Below are 12368 nucleotides of genomic sequence, written 5' to 3'. Positions count from 1 at the left end.
TAGTCACTAAGTAATCAATGTTTTTGTTTGGTTTTTTTAGAATTTTTTAGAACAATGTGCCCATTGCTACTTCAGCTTCGCAATTGAGCTATGTTGGTTATTCTGGTCTCATCATTTCTGATTTGATCACGTAGAGAAACTACAAGCATAGCCTTCTCCATTGCCAGTTTATTGACTCCAAACTAAAAAAATGACTAATAAAATATTTTAAAAAACGCCCAGTTATTTTTAAACCCATCTCTAATAACAAGTGTAAATTAAAAATTTATAACACCCCCGACAAGTGAAGGTTACAGTAGCTAGAAAAGAGCTGATAACTTTCAAACTGCTAAACCGGATTTATTGGACTGCTTTTATTGGATTATAGCTAAGAACACTCTCGATCAAGCCACCTTTCAAATAAAAATAAATAAATTAAAATCGGTTCATTAGTTTAGGAGCTACGATGCCACAGACAGATACACAGATACACAGATACACACGTCAAACTTATAACACCCGTCTTTTTGGGTCGGGGGTTAAAAATACGTGACACTACATAAGTGACACTACAAAATCTCTAAACTAAAATAAAATGACGGGTCTAAAAGCGCTCTATCTATTTCTTTCACAATGTTCCCCGCAGAAAAGGATAGCGTTACTTATAGACCCGTCATTTTAGTTTAGAGATTGTTGTAGCGCGATTGTCAAGTTAGGCCGCCATTTTTAATTGCGGTTATTTTTTTTGAAATTCGATCGTTCGAAGCGCGTCATGTCCTCCGGCAAATGGCGTCGGATCGATCGATGGCACTTACGCCCCTTCGCCCACGCGTGCGCTGCAATGCCCGTGCAGCGTGCAGCGGGCGCCGCCCTCTGGTAAAACAACAACGAACTAAGTATCAAGCTCTACAACTTACAGGGTTTGCGTTGATTTCAAAACAGTCTCAGGTACCTTTGCCTAATTTTTTTTCACAAACCTCTATCTATATAATTATTACAAGAGGCGGCTGCTTCCTCCGATATGATTGTCGAAGATGTTTGTTAGTTAATCAACCCCCGACCAAAAAAGAGGGGTGTTATAAGTTTGACGTGTGTATCAGTGTATGTGTCTGTGGCATCGTAGCTCCTAAACTAATGAACCAATTTTATTTTAGTTCTTTTTGTTTGAAAGGTGGCTTGATTGGGAGTGTTCTTAGTTATAATTCAAGAAAATCGGTTCAGTCGTTTGAAAGTTATCAGCTCTTTTCTAGTTATAAACTCAAACTCAAACTCAAATTATTTTTATTCAATTAAACTTTTACAAGTGCTTTTGAATCGTCAAAATAATCTACCACTGGTTCGGAATGCTGTTCCTACCGAGAAGAACCAGCAAGAAACTCGGCGGTTGCTCTTTTCAACTATTACTGTAACCTTCACTTGTCGGGGGTGTTATAAATTTTTAATTTACACTCGTTTTACATTTAGAAAACTACCAGAGAGCCCGCAAGGGCCAGACCTTCGTTATTTCATAAAAGCTGAAACTTTCTCTGCGTATTGTCCCCAACGCAAGGAAGAATGATCAGCGAATATGAAGTTTGGATTATGGTAGCTTTGGTAGATAACAGGTAAAAAAGGTGTAAAAAAATCTTACGTCAAAGTAATAAAGTAACAAATACAGTGTGATTTTTAATATTTTCTTTAGAATAGTAGAAATCACGGCATCCATTGCCATACGCTTAAGAGTCGTAGTAATCCCATAATGAAAGCATTATGAAAGCACTAACTTAAAAAACTTTTCTTAACATACACTTTAACAACTGTTATTGTTATTAAAATTGGTTTACTCATGCTCTACAATATAAACGCAAGCCTACCTTACAAATCACAATGCCAATCCGGCTCGAAGGACCATTATTCATATTATAATATATTTTAAAAGAATTATAAAATAAAAAAAGATATTTTTCCCTTTTGACAACACGACAACTTTATTTATCTTTTTGGCATCTTATCCTACTTTTTCGTATTGGTTAAACTGTATGACGTTTACCTAACTCCCAACAATTCGGTACGTTTTTATCAATGGAGAATAAAGAATGAAAATTAAAAAAGATGTAGCTACAGAGTTTAATAGACCCAATAATTTTATTATATCTAAAATAGACGCTGATGATCCAAAAATAATTTAAATTTTCAGATTCCGCGAAATTAGTTCTGAGAAGGTTTTTTGCAAATTTTAGGATTGTTTAGCGAATTCGTAAGTCTATGGTTTTACATATATGTAATTTACTTCGCGAAAGTAATAAACACATGTTTTTCTGTAAACACAACAAATAAATTAATATTGTCTCGTATTGTACTTATTGAAAGAGGTCGTAGGCGGAATTGATGTAAGTGCAAAGTACACGTTATCTATATTTATTGCGAGAGTAATGCTAAATCAAACCGTCACAACACACCACCGACAAATGGTTCCACTGTCGCAAATCTCATTCGCATCACGTCCGACACCGTGTCGCGTCTGCCGATACTAAACCCTGTGCCCACCACACACGGTAGCAATTTGCGCGTGTTCAAACGATCAACACGGGACCATTTTTTAACTATTTTCACGCGGAACCTATTTATTGGGCCCTTCAGGCCGCGCCTTTGTCATGTCGCCGAGAAAATCGAAGTCAGGTAAGCTCAGCCGGGGGAGCGCTGCCGCCGCAATTACGCTCAGAATGCGGATGCAAATGGCCGTGCGCCTTAAAAACTGCTCCCGATGCGCGCTTATTTTCCACAACGGTTATCTATTGCCTCGAATAAAACGCCTGTTTCCAATCGGGGCGTTTCATTGGATCGGAATGCTCGTATTTTTCACCGGAGCTAAATGTTTGTTAAATTTAGAAAGGGTTGTTCGGTGACTTCGGTATTTTTATTTGATCGCTTTTTACTGCGCAAAAATTTGGCGTTCCTAAAAATCAATGTCGACTCGAAACTTGAACGAACTCGTGGAAGGGAAAGCTGCGGCTCGATTTGATACATATTTTTGTGTGCTGTACGCGCTTGCGAATGTTCTGGAGGCCAGAAGCGTGCTGTCCTGTAGGTATATGGATAAAGTTCTGTTTGTCGACAGATACGGAGCGGGGTACGATCTAGCCGCGAGGCGGAAGAACGCGACGCGGGAGTCCACCGCGACGCTCAAAGCGTGGCTCAACGAGCACAAGAAGAACCCCTACCCCACCAAGGGGGAGAAGATAATGCTGGCGATCATCACCAAGATGACGCTCACGCAAGTGTCCACGTGGTTCGCGAACGCGCGCCGGCGGCTCAAGAAGGAGAACAAGATGACGTGGGAGCCCAAGAACAAGACGGACGACGACGACGACACCATGCTCTCCGATGAGGAAAAGGACGACGATAAAATCAAACCAAACAAAGGTTCGTTAAGTTCCACCTTTCCCAACATCCGATAGTCAATTTGACCGGGCGTTTAAGCTAATACCGAGAGCGTGCGGGGAACCGATGCGGATTGACTGCCGGATGTTGATACTGTTTTGATGCTTCCACTTTGCGCGCACATAATGTGACCTATATGACCGCCATGCGAATTGTTTGTTGTTACTGTGCGATTGCGAATTCCCGTGTGCAACTGATTCATATTGTTAACGTCTTTAGTTGTGTTCTGTTCGTAGAGACGGCGGGTTGAACGTTTGAAAATTGGTTTAATTTTGTCGGTGTATAAATCGTCGAGTGAATTGGCATAACCCGGTCGAGGGCCGGAGGGTGTGCGGGTTCCGAGAGGCCGGGAGGGGCGGGGGGGGGGAGGGAGGAGGCGTGTGGAGGCGGGAGGGGAAGGGGTCTCAGGCGTGTAACTGTGCGTAACCGCTCCTCGCTCCCGGATTTCCTATTTGTAGTAAAGTGGGCGGCGCTCGCTCAAATTTCATACAGCGCTTCTTCCGTAGGTACAGCCTCGCGACGGTGACAGTGGTTGCGTTTCAGGCAGCATTTACACCGAACCGTGAACTGACAAGAACCCGGCCGGGCCACAGTTCACGACAGTTAGGGCACTTGTCGAGACTTCGGCGTCACTGGCAGGCGTCAAAGTTACTTACATTTGACGCATAATGTATGACGCTAGGTAGCACATGAATCGCTTATTTTTCTTTGATTTCACGTCATCCATAGCCATATTTGACAAACCGAGAGTTCCCGCACTCTAATTCACTCTGATATTGCTATCCATTTCTTAGTTTTCCTTCCTGAAAAGAATAGCATAGACCTGTCCTCTACGGCCGTAATTATATGATAATTGATAACCAATTGAATCTATACTTTCTTAATGCGCGACAGGTTGAGATGGCACGTATGACGCGGGGGGACGCGCCGCACACGCGCACATCACCCGCGCTATCCCGTACCGACTTCATATCTTCTTTGACGAATAACAATGTTGCAAAGTATTACAGTACGCGACAGATCGAGATGGCAATCGGGGTGGAGATGCTCCACACACCCGTGACGCGGGTGACGTGCAGGTGTACGGGACGTCCCCCCGCCTCACACCCCGATCGCCATGTCAACCTGTTGCGCATTAAGTAAGTATAGATTCAACTGGTTATCAATTCTCATATAATTACGGCCGTAGAGGACAGGTCCACGCTATTCCTTTCCGGAAGGAACACTAAGAAATGGATAGCAATACCAGAGTGAAGTAGAGTAAGGGCACTGGTGCTTGATAGCGCAGGTGACGTACCTACGTGCGGGTGTGCGGTGCGTCCCTCCGCTTCATACCCCGATTGCTATTTCGACCTGTCGCGTACTATAGGTATGTACCTAACTAATAGTCGACGCATTTTTAACTGAGGCTTCGGGTCATAAATCATATTTATCTGTCTGTTTCGCTCGAACTTACCTACAGGTCTTTTGGAGACCTCTCCGTAGGTAGATAGCTTAAGAGCCGATTCACACCAAGCACGTACACGTAACCACGCGCGTAGTGACGCGCGTGAATCCATAGACGACATATTACGTCTACGCAAACGTTCACGTCACGCAAGCGGTATGCCATATCTCATACAGTTCCATACATTACAACGTCATGGGCGCTACGTATACGCTTACGTGCTGCATACGCGTTTGGTGTGTCCCAGCTTTTAGGGTAGGTAGGTGTAGATGTGTAGGTACTGTGTAGTGATGTGCGTAAGAATTGTAGAGGTGTGATCTATAACGGGATAGGTACGATCGATATGCTAAATTATGTTAAGTATTAATAAGAATAATTTTTCGCTAGGTATTTGAAAATAAAAGATTTTAATTTGTACGATAAATTGTTTATTTCGACGTAATCATAGAGAAAATCTATAGATCGTAATGTAGCCCTGAAAAGGGCCATTTTTATCATTTTCTTTTCTATATATTTTATTTTATACCTACATACGTAGATAAGAATCATCATCATCATGATCAACCCATTTCCGCCCCACTACTGAGTACGGGTTTCCTCTCAGAATGAGAAGGGTAAAAGGTGAAAGGTAGATAGGAATGAGAAAAAGTTTAATAGCGTCCAGATTCTACACGGCCGCAAAGGGTTGTTCTATTACAAAAAAATATCCAGACAAGTTTTTGATTAGCTTTTAAAATTTGTTCCATAACTTTGAATTTTTAATGGAATATGTATCTTTATTTGTGTTCGTGTAATTCTTTTAAAACTGAACGACCGTTTGTGGCTGTCTAGACACTTTCATATTGTTTTTGAGTGAACACGACCTGGCTGCAAGACGGTTTGGTGTAAATACGCCCTTACATCGTCTGACGGGTTGCCCTACTTCATGTATGTAGTACCTACATGCCAAAGGATTTGTCGGGCTCCTTTTATGAAGACCCGGAACGTAAGTAACGGCTTAGGAGGTTTTATAATGTGTAACGATTGGATATCGGCACTTCCAAATGTAGGCGTGTGTCGAAACGCTTTAACACCCAACTCTAGGTACTAAGGTAGGTATAATATGTAAAGGTAGGTACCTTCTTTAGCGTTTAAGCTATCGTGAGTAATTTCCATTATAAATATAAATTATATATTATTGTTTATTTATTTTAGGTACTTACATCTAATTGGAACGGCAGTGCCATTTGCACTAACTAGATGATTAATGATAAATTATTATGCAAATAAATGAACCCGGCTATACCTACTTACGTAGTTAGTCGACGTAAACCCGACTATAGTTTCGAAAATTCGAACTCATCCTTGGTCCTTTTTCACAGGGACTTACACTAACCACGTGAGTAGGTATAGCCGGGTGCATCTACATTAATTTACCTACTCTTATTCACGTAGGTAATTAATTAATTAGTTAAACTTATGTCAAAGTCAAAGTCATTTATTCAAATTGGGTACTATTGTACACATTCTGACTGTCAAGCAATGATGTAGTGGTGACAATTAACAGGGCTCTCTCCGTCACTCGTTTCATACAATCGTAGTTCCAATTTCATTTAAATATTAAGCAACCAAAGTACATGAAATTTTGCAGACATATTCTAAAAATTAATACCTGTGTCTGTGGTGTTTTAGATTTTTCTAAAAATATGTAGTTTTAAAATTACAGGGGCCCAAAGATTTGTATGAAAATTTTTAAAACCCCGTAACTTTGAAACCGAATATTTTAACAGAAATCTGGAAAACCACAGACATAGATATTAGTTTCTAGAATATGTCTGCAAAATTTCATGGACTTTGGTTGCTTAGTATTCAAATGAAATTGGAACTACGATTGTATGAAACGAATGACGGAGAGAGCCCTCTTAATTACATTAACTTAAAACTAAAGCTACGAGGGATCCAAACGCGCCCAGGTTAACACTAAAATGCCTACAGAAGGGTCGTGTGAATTTTTTTATAAAAATAAATAAGTGCGTTGATTGAAGATTAGCACTTAATTCGCTAAGCCCCGCCGCGTGCATCACGCATTAGGAGAGACGTTAGATTTTAACACTAAAATGCAGACGTGGGTGAAACGTGCCCTGCGGGGGTACTTTGTACCCACGTTTTCAGTTTCGGTTGTCAAGGACATGAATTATAAGGAGGCATTGTTGTTTGTCGCTGAGTGTTTTTATCGGGAAGCTGGGGTAGTGCCGAGGGCGTCACGGGTAACAGTCGCCATACGCCGTGTTAATGAAGTCCACTGTTGATGCACACAAGTGCCCTTGCAGGCCGCCGTACCGCTTGGGGTTATAAAATGTCTACAATAACATAAGTGTCGATTTTGATGGAGACACCAGGATTTAATACCTACTGGATATGCCGTGATGTTGAATGATATTGCTTTTAAATAATGTGCAAATGTCATACTATACAAATTGTAAAAAATATAATGTTTTCATATTTATTCGTATCATAAATTAGTAATAATAAAAGGAGTAGGTTCGGTTAGGTTAGAAATTCTCTTGTTACACTTACAGTTTTATTTTTCGTTTAGTTCATTCTTTCAATCATTGCCTTATACATACCTATATAAATACAAATTGTAAAAACATACGCCATTTCGTAGTGATTTCAACTATTAACACACCCAGATTTATCTAAACGAGGTTATCTGATCTAGCGTAGACAAGAAGCAATAAAAAATAAACAATATGTGCCCAGTTTGGTATTAATGTTAAATTAATTCATTTATTAATCTTAATTAAGCAAGGGCGATGCAGTAAAGCTTGTAATAGATGGTCGCTTGTTACAGTTTAACATACTGTTAAGGAGTTCCTAATACAAGGATCATGTTTACCTATAAACTCGTTTTCTTATTAATTTGCCAAGTGCAACACATCTAGGACACAATGAACTCCCGTAAAGTGACATAATAAAGCTTAGAAACATTAAAAACAGTTTTATAAAATAACCGGTAATCAACAACACTTATAATAGTTACTTTACAAATCAAAATTAAGACCTACTTAGTTTAATATTGAAGTTGTTTGTGAGGCAACGATGGAATCACTTTTGGGAAAAAACGACTCATCAGTCATTTTACCGACTATAATCCTTATAATTATTTACTAGCTGACGCGTGAAGATGCGATGAAGACGCGTACATCATCTAATAAAATTTAAAGGTGAACTTTTACAATTTAAGGTTCCTAATGATATTATCTATATTTTTATATCACTTGAAAAATTGTGGTATTCTGGATTGTACTTGTACTTGGATTCTACTTGGTGTAAGACACTTCTTGCATTAGATACCATAATATTGATGCATTGACAAAAGTGGCAGAAAATGCCCCGCGGCCCGCGTGACGCAGTGTACCCCACGCGTGCAGGGTAGGGTTAGAAAATATTATACCTCTCTATCAGGCCTACTTTAACTTTTAAGGGTGCTGTTTATTAAACCTAACTAGGTGCCTACTTGACACGTCTTGTAAGTATACGTCAAAAGCTAAAAGTTTGAAATTCGTCAGTTTTGCCTCCCCATTTAATTGGCTACCTTCAAGCTAAGAGTGAATAGGCAGTTTCTTGGCAAGCGCGCTTCATTCGCAAATCTTGAAATTTGGCGCATGAACTCATATCTTGGCAACCAACTTTACAAGAAATGTTTTGGTTGGATATTTAATATGTTTATAATATTGGATTCTACTGTACCTACATTTCATACTAGACACTGCACTATCACAGCTATTTAATTGACTTGTCATCGAATCTAAATACGGAACCCTAATAAAAAACTATCTATAATCTAAGAATAGAGATTCAAAGATATAAAACCCTCACATTATGTTAATTATTAAAGGAACAGCATTATTATCTTTCTCTCATAATTCCCAAAGCACACAACATAACAGCTAATCTTAATCCTGTAATATTACCGAGGTTCGCAGCTTAACCGAGTTAACGCCTAACCAAACAAGACCGTAACAATTCTTTTAACTATCGATGTCCACGGCAAGTCATATATTATAGTCATTTTAAGTCGCAAATAAGGGTACCTGCAGTCTAAAGACTTTTTTGGAACCTTTTTTTATTTCAAACGGCTTCTATACAATCTGTATAATGTATATTATGACAGTCGTATCATACCTATATAGATTAACCTAATTAACAATAAATTAAATCAAATTTTATATACCTACTACTAAATATTCTACCTAACTGTAACTTAAATATTTTATATAGTATTTATTTTTAACTAGTACTAATCTATTTCTAACACTTTTTATATAAAGGTAACATAGAGCTAAAAAGACTTTTAATCGGCCAATATTTAAGTTGCATCAACTTGTAACTTAATTTCAACTCATTGTCGACCCGCGCATCGATTTTTTAATTGTAATTTTAAGAATATTAGCCACGCTAATCATGACTGATATTCCCTTTTTTCCTCCAAGTATAGTGCGCAACAAGTTGAGATGGCAACCGGGGTGAGGACGCTATGCACAACCGTACAGTCCCTGCGCGGTCTATCAATACACAGCTCAAACTATTGGACGGATCGGGCTGAGGCGTGCATATGCAGATAGATATGACGTAGACATCCGCTAAGAATGAATTTTTTGAAAATCCAACTGTAAGGGATTAAAATAGGGGTTTGTGTAGTCCACGCGGCTGAATTTGCGGGCATTAACTACTTAGTTTTATAAAATCTGTCGGTCTGTTTAGTCTTTAGTTAGGGGGCGCCCTTAACCGAAACACCAATGTTCCAGACACGTAATATATCATTTTAAGTCGCAACTCGCAAATATGAAGAGAATAAAAGCTTTCACACGCGCTCCGACTGTAAACAAACAAACTGCGGCCCGCACTAAGCCACTCATGAATAGAGACCCCACCAATAACCAGTGTCGCTCATGTGCGTACAGGGTAGCACTCGAATTATCCCATCGATGTATATTAACCACACACATCCGAATAAACTATTTTGCCCTTCCGGCGTCCGTGTTTTTTTTTTATTCACTACTAGCTGACGCCCGCGACTTCGCCTGCGTGGATTTAGGTTTTTCGAAATCCCGTGGGAACTCATTGGTTTTCCGGGATAAAAAGTAGCCTATGTGCTAATCCAGGATATTATCTATCTCCATTACGAATTTCAGCCAAATCCATTCAGTAGTTTTTGCGTGAAGGAGTAACAAACATACACACACACACACACACACACACACACATACACACACATACAAACTTTCGCCTTTATAATATTAGTGTGGTAGGTAAGCGCTTGACCACAATCACACCTGATGGAAAGTGATGATGTGGTCTAAGATGGGACGCGTTTACCTAGAAGTTACATACCAAGTATACCTAACTTGAATACCTTCAAGGCAATGCGGATAGGCATCTTTTAGGCAAGCGCGCTCTAACCCAGACCCCATCATTACTCTGTTTCTCAGGCATGATTGTCGTCAAACGCAGGCTTATCTATGTATTTAAAAAGAAAAGTTGATTGACTGACTGACTGACTATTAGATACTGAATGGATACTTAGCGAATCTGCAGGCAGATCAGGATGTATGGGTATCGTTAGAATTGTTATATCATCTCAATGGACAGTGGCTATAAATAAAAAAATAATCAGGATGGCAGGGTAGCCGTGTTTTTATTTTGTTTAGTCATCACTTGTTCTGTTACAAAGTACGAAACCCTAGGAAATTATGTCACCGTTCCATTGACAGTGTTTCTGACAGAATCTTCATTTAAGGGTTGGGTATTGCCATTAATTGCACGCTTGCATAATATTATAACCTCGTGTTATATTCTTGTGTGAACGCCAAACCTAACGCCCCTCCGCCAAGCCCTGGCTCCATCCCTATCCAATAAATGTTAATTTTTGTCACATCGCAAACAAAATATTAATCCGGGCAACCTTAATGGAAATCGAGTACATACAAACACTACAGACCCCTTAGTACAAGTTTGCACATCTCGACAGTATTGTTAGATTTCTATAAAATTATGCTTACTTTCATACAAAGTATTTAAACATCAGATACGTAACAATGGCAAAATTCATACAACACTCAGTATATTGTATTCTGACTTATAAAGTTTTTTTTTGTTTGGAGGCGAAAACCGTCTGCTGGGCTAGCTCGACTTCACTGTAGATGTCTGATCTATGGACTAAAAATCTCCTCCGTTCTTCATCTAATACTTCCCACACTTAACATTTCGTCAGGAAAGCAGCTCTGTTTGTGTAACTGTAGGTGGTTTTCTGCCTATCCCATTCGTCATTTCCACGTGCTTTCATGTGCCTTATTAATTTTACGTATTTAGTCCACTCTTCTTCATTTCATCGTCTACTCGATTTTTGGGCTTAGCTTGGGTATTTAGTTGCAACTCTCGAGACGTATTATCGTTGTCGAAACGTACGAACTCGTGCTAAGCCTATAAGACGACAAAGTGTCACTCGCCTGAGAAGCAATAAATTGCAACTTTGCTTGTAGTGCAGTCGAGTGCAATGCGGGGTGCCAGCCCTCCGCTGAGACGAGTTTAGGGTCCTAACTTTATTACAAAATCCAGTGAAAAATCCTTAGAAATGTGGCTCTATCCATTTGCTACTTATCTGAAACAAAATACAAAAAGGCATTTTTTTAAAGAACATTAACATTCTAAATAGTAAGCTATCCCCTTTCCCCTCCAACTAAGCGTAAAGCTTGTGCTAGGAATAGGTACGACAATAATGCAACGGGTGGGGTTTGAACCGCCGATCTTTCGGAATTCAGTCCGCTCCTCAACCTTTGAGCTGTTGAGGCTTTCATATAATGTTATGAACTATGAAATACTAGTTGAATATCACTACACCCTCTACAATAGAAATCTTATACTTCTTACAAGATTCCCTGTCCACTTCTTATCTTTTCCTTTAACTGTTACTTTTTACTTACTCTGGGTAAGACCGAAACGCACTGCATACTGTACTTGAATTTGAAGATTATACGTTGAAATAAAAGAGATGCTTACTTATACCTATTAGCAATCGTGTAGGTGCAAAGTAGGTAGGTAGTAGGTACCTACTTTTTGCCATCCGGAAAATTAATGAGTTGTCAAAGGCATTCAAAAACTTTACGCGAACTAAGTCGCGGGCACTAGCTAGTGGTCAATATTTTAAATACGGAACCTCCAACCTGCTATCAAGGCTCACCCTTCATCGGTTTTTTTTAATTCCCCATTTCGCCCCCAGCGGTGACTAAAGGGGAAAACCACTCGACGCGCCGCGCTTGCGATTTCCACGCCGGCCTCGGGATGCCCTCTTTGCATATTTGGGGACCCTGATGCCCGTTTGATACCCGCGTGCGATGTATCGGGAATCGAAATTAAAAAGCTTTTAACGGTGCACGGTGGTCTTGCCGTCACTCGCCCCACACAAACGCATAGACTACTCACTATAACTTGTCCCCTTCCGTACAGTTCGCGAGAGCAAAGAAACTTGTAACAAAACGTC

General features: G+C 39.8%; 1 protein-coding gene across 1 annotated transcript in view; it reads left to right on the top strand.

Moving 5' to 3' along the window:
* LOC123880436 (homeobox protein araucan-like) overlaps window positions 1-12368 on the top strand; it is a 119450-nt gene that overhangs the window by 96551 nt on the left and 10531 nt on the right. The window contains exon 4 of the mRNA XM_045928562.1: window positions 3077-3381. Coding sequence (XP_045784518.1) covers window positions 3077-3381 — 305 coding nt within the window. The remainder of the gene's footprint in view (window positions 1-3076; window positions 3382-12368) is intronic.

Source organism: Maniola jurtina, chromosome Z, assembly GCF_905333055.1.
Source record: "Maniola jurtina chromosome Z, ilManJurt1.1, whole genome shotgun sequence".
Classification (NCBI taxonomy): Eukaryota; Metazoa; Arthropoda; class Insecta; order Lepidoptera; family Nymphalidae; genus Maniola; species Maniola jurtina.
Note: the sequence above shows the minus strand (reverse complement) of the source record. Positions and strands in the feature narration are given on the sequence as shown.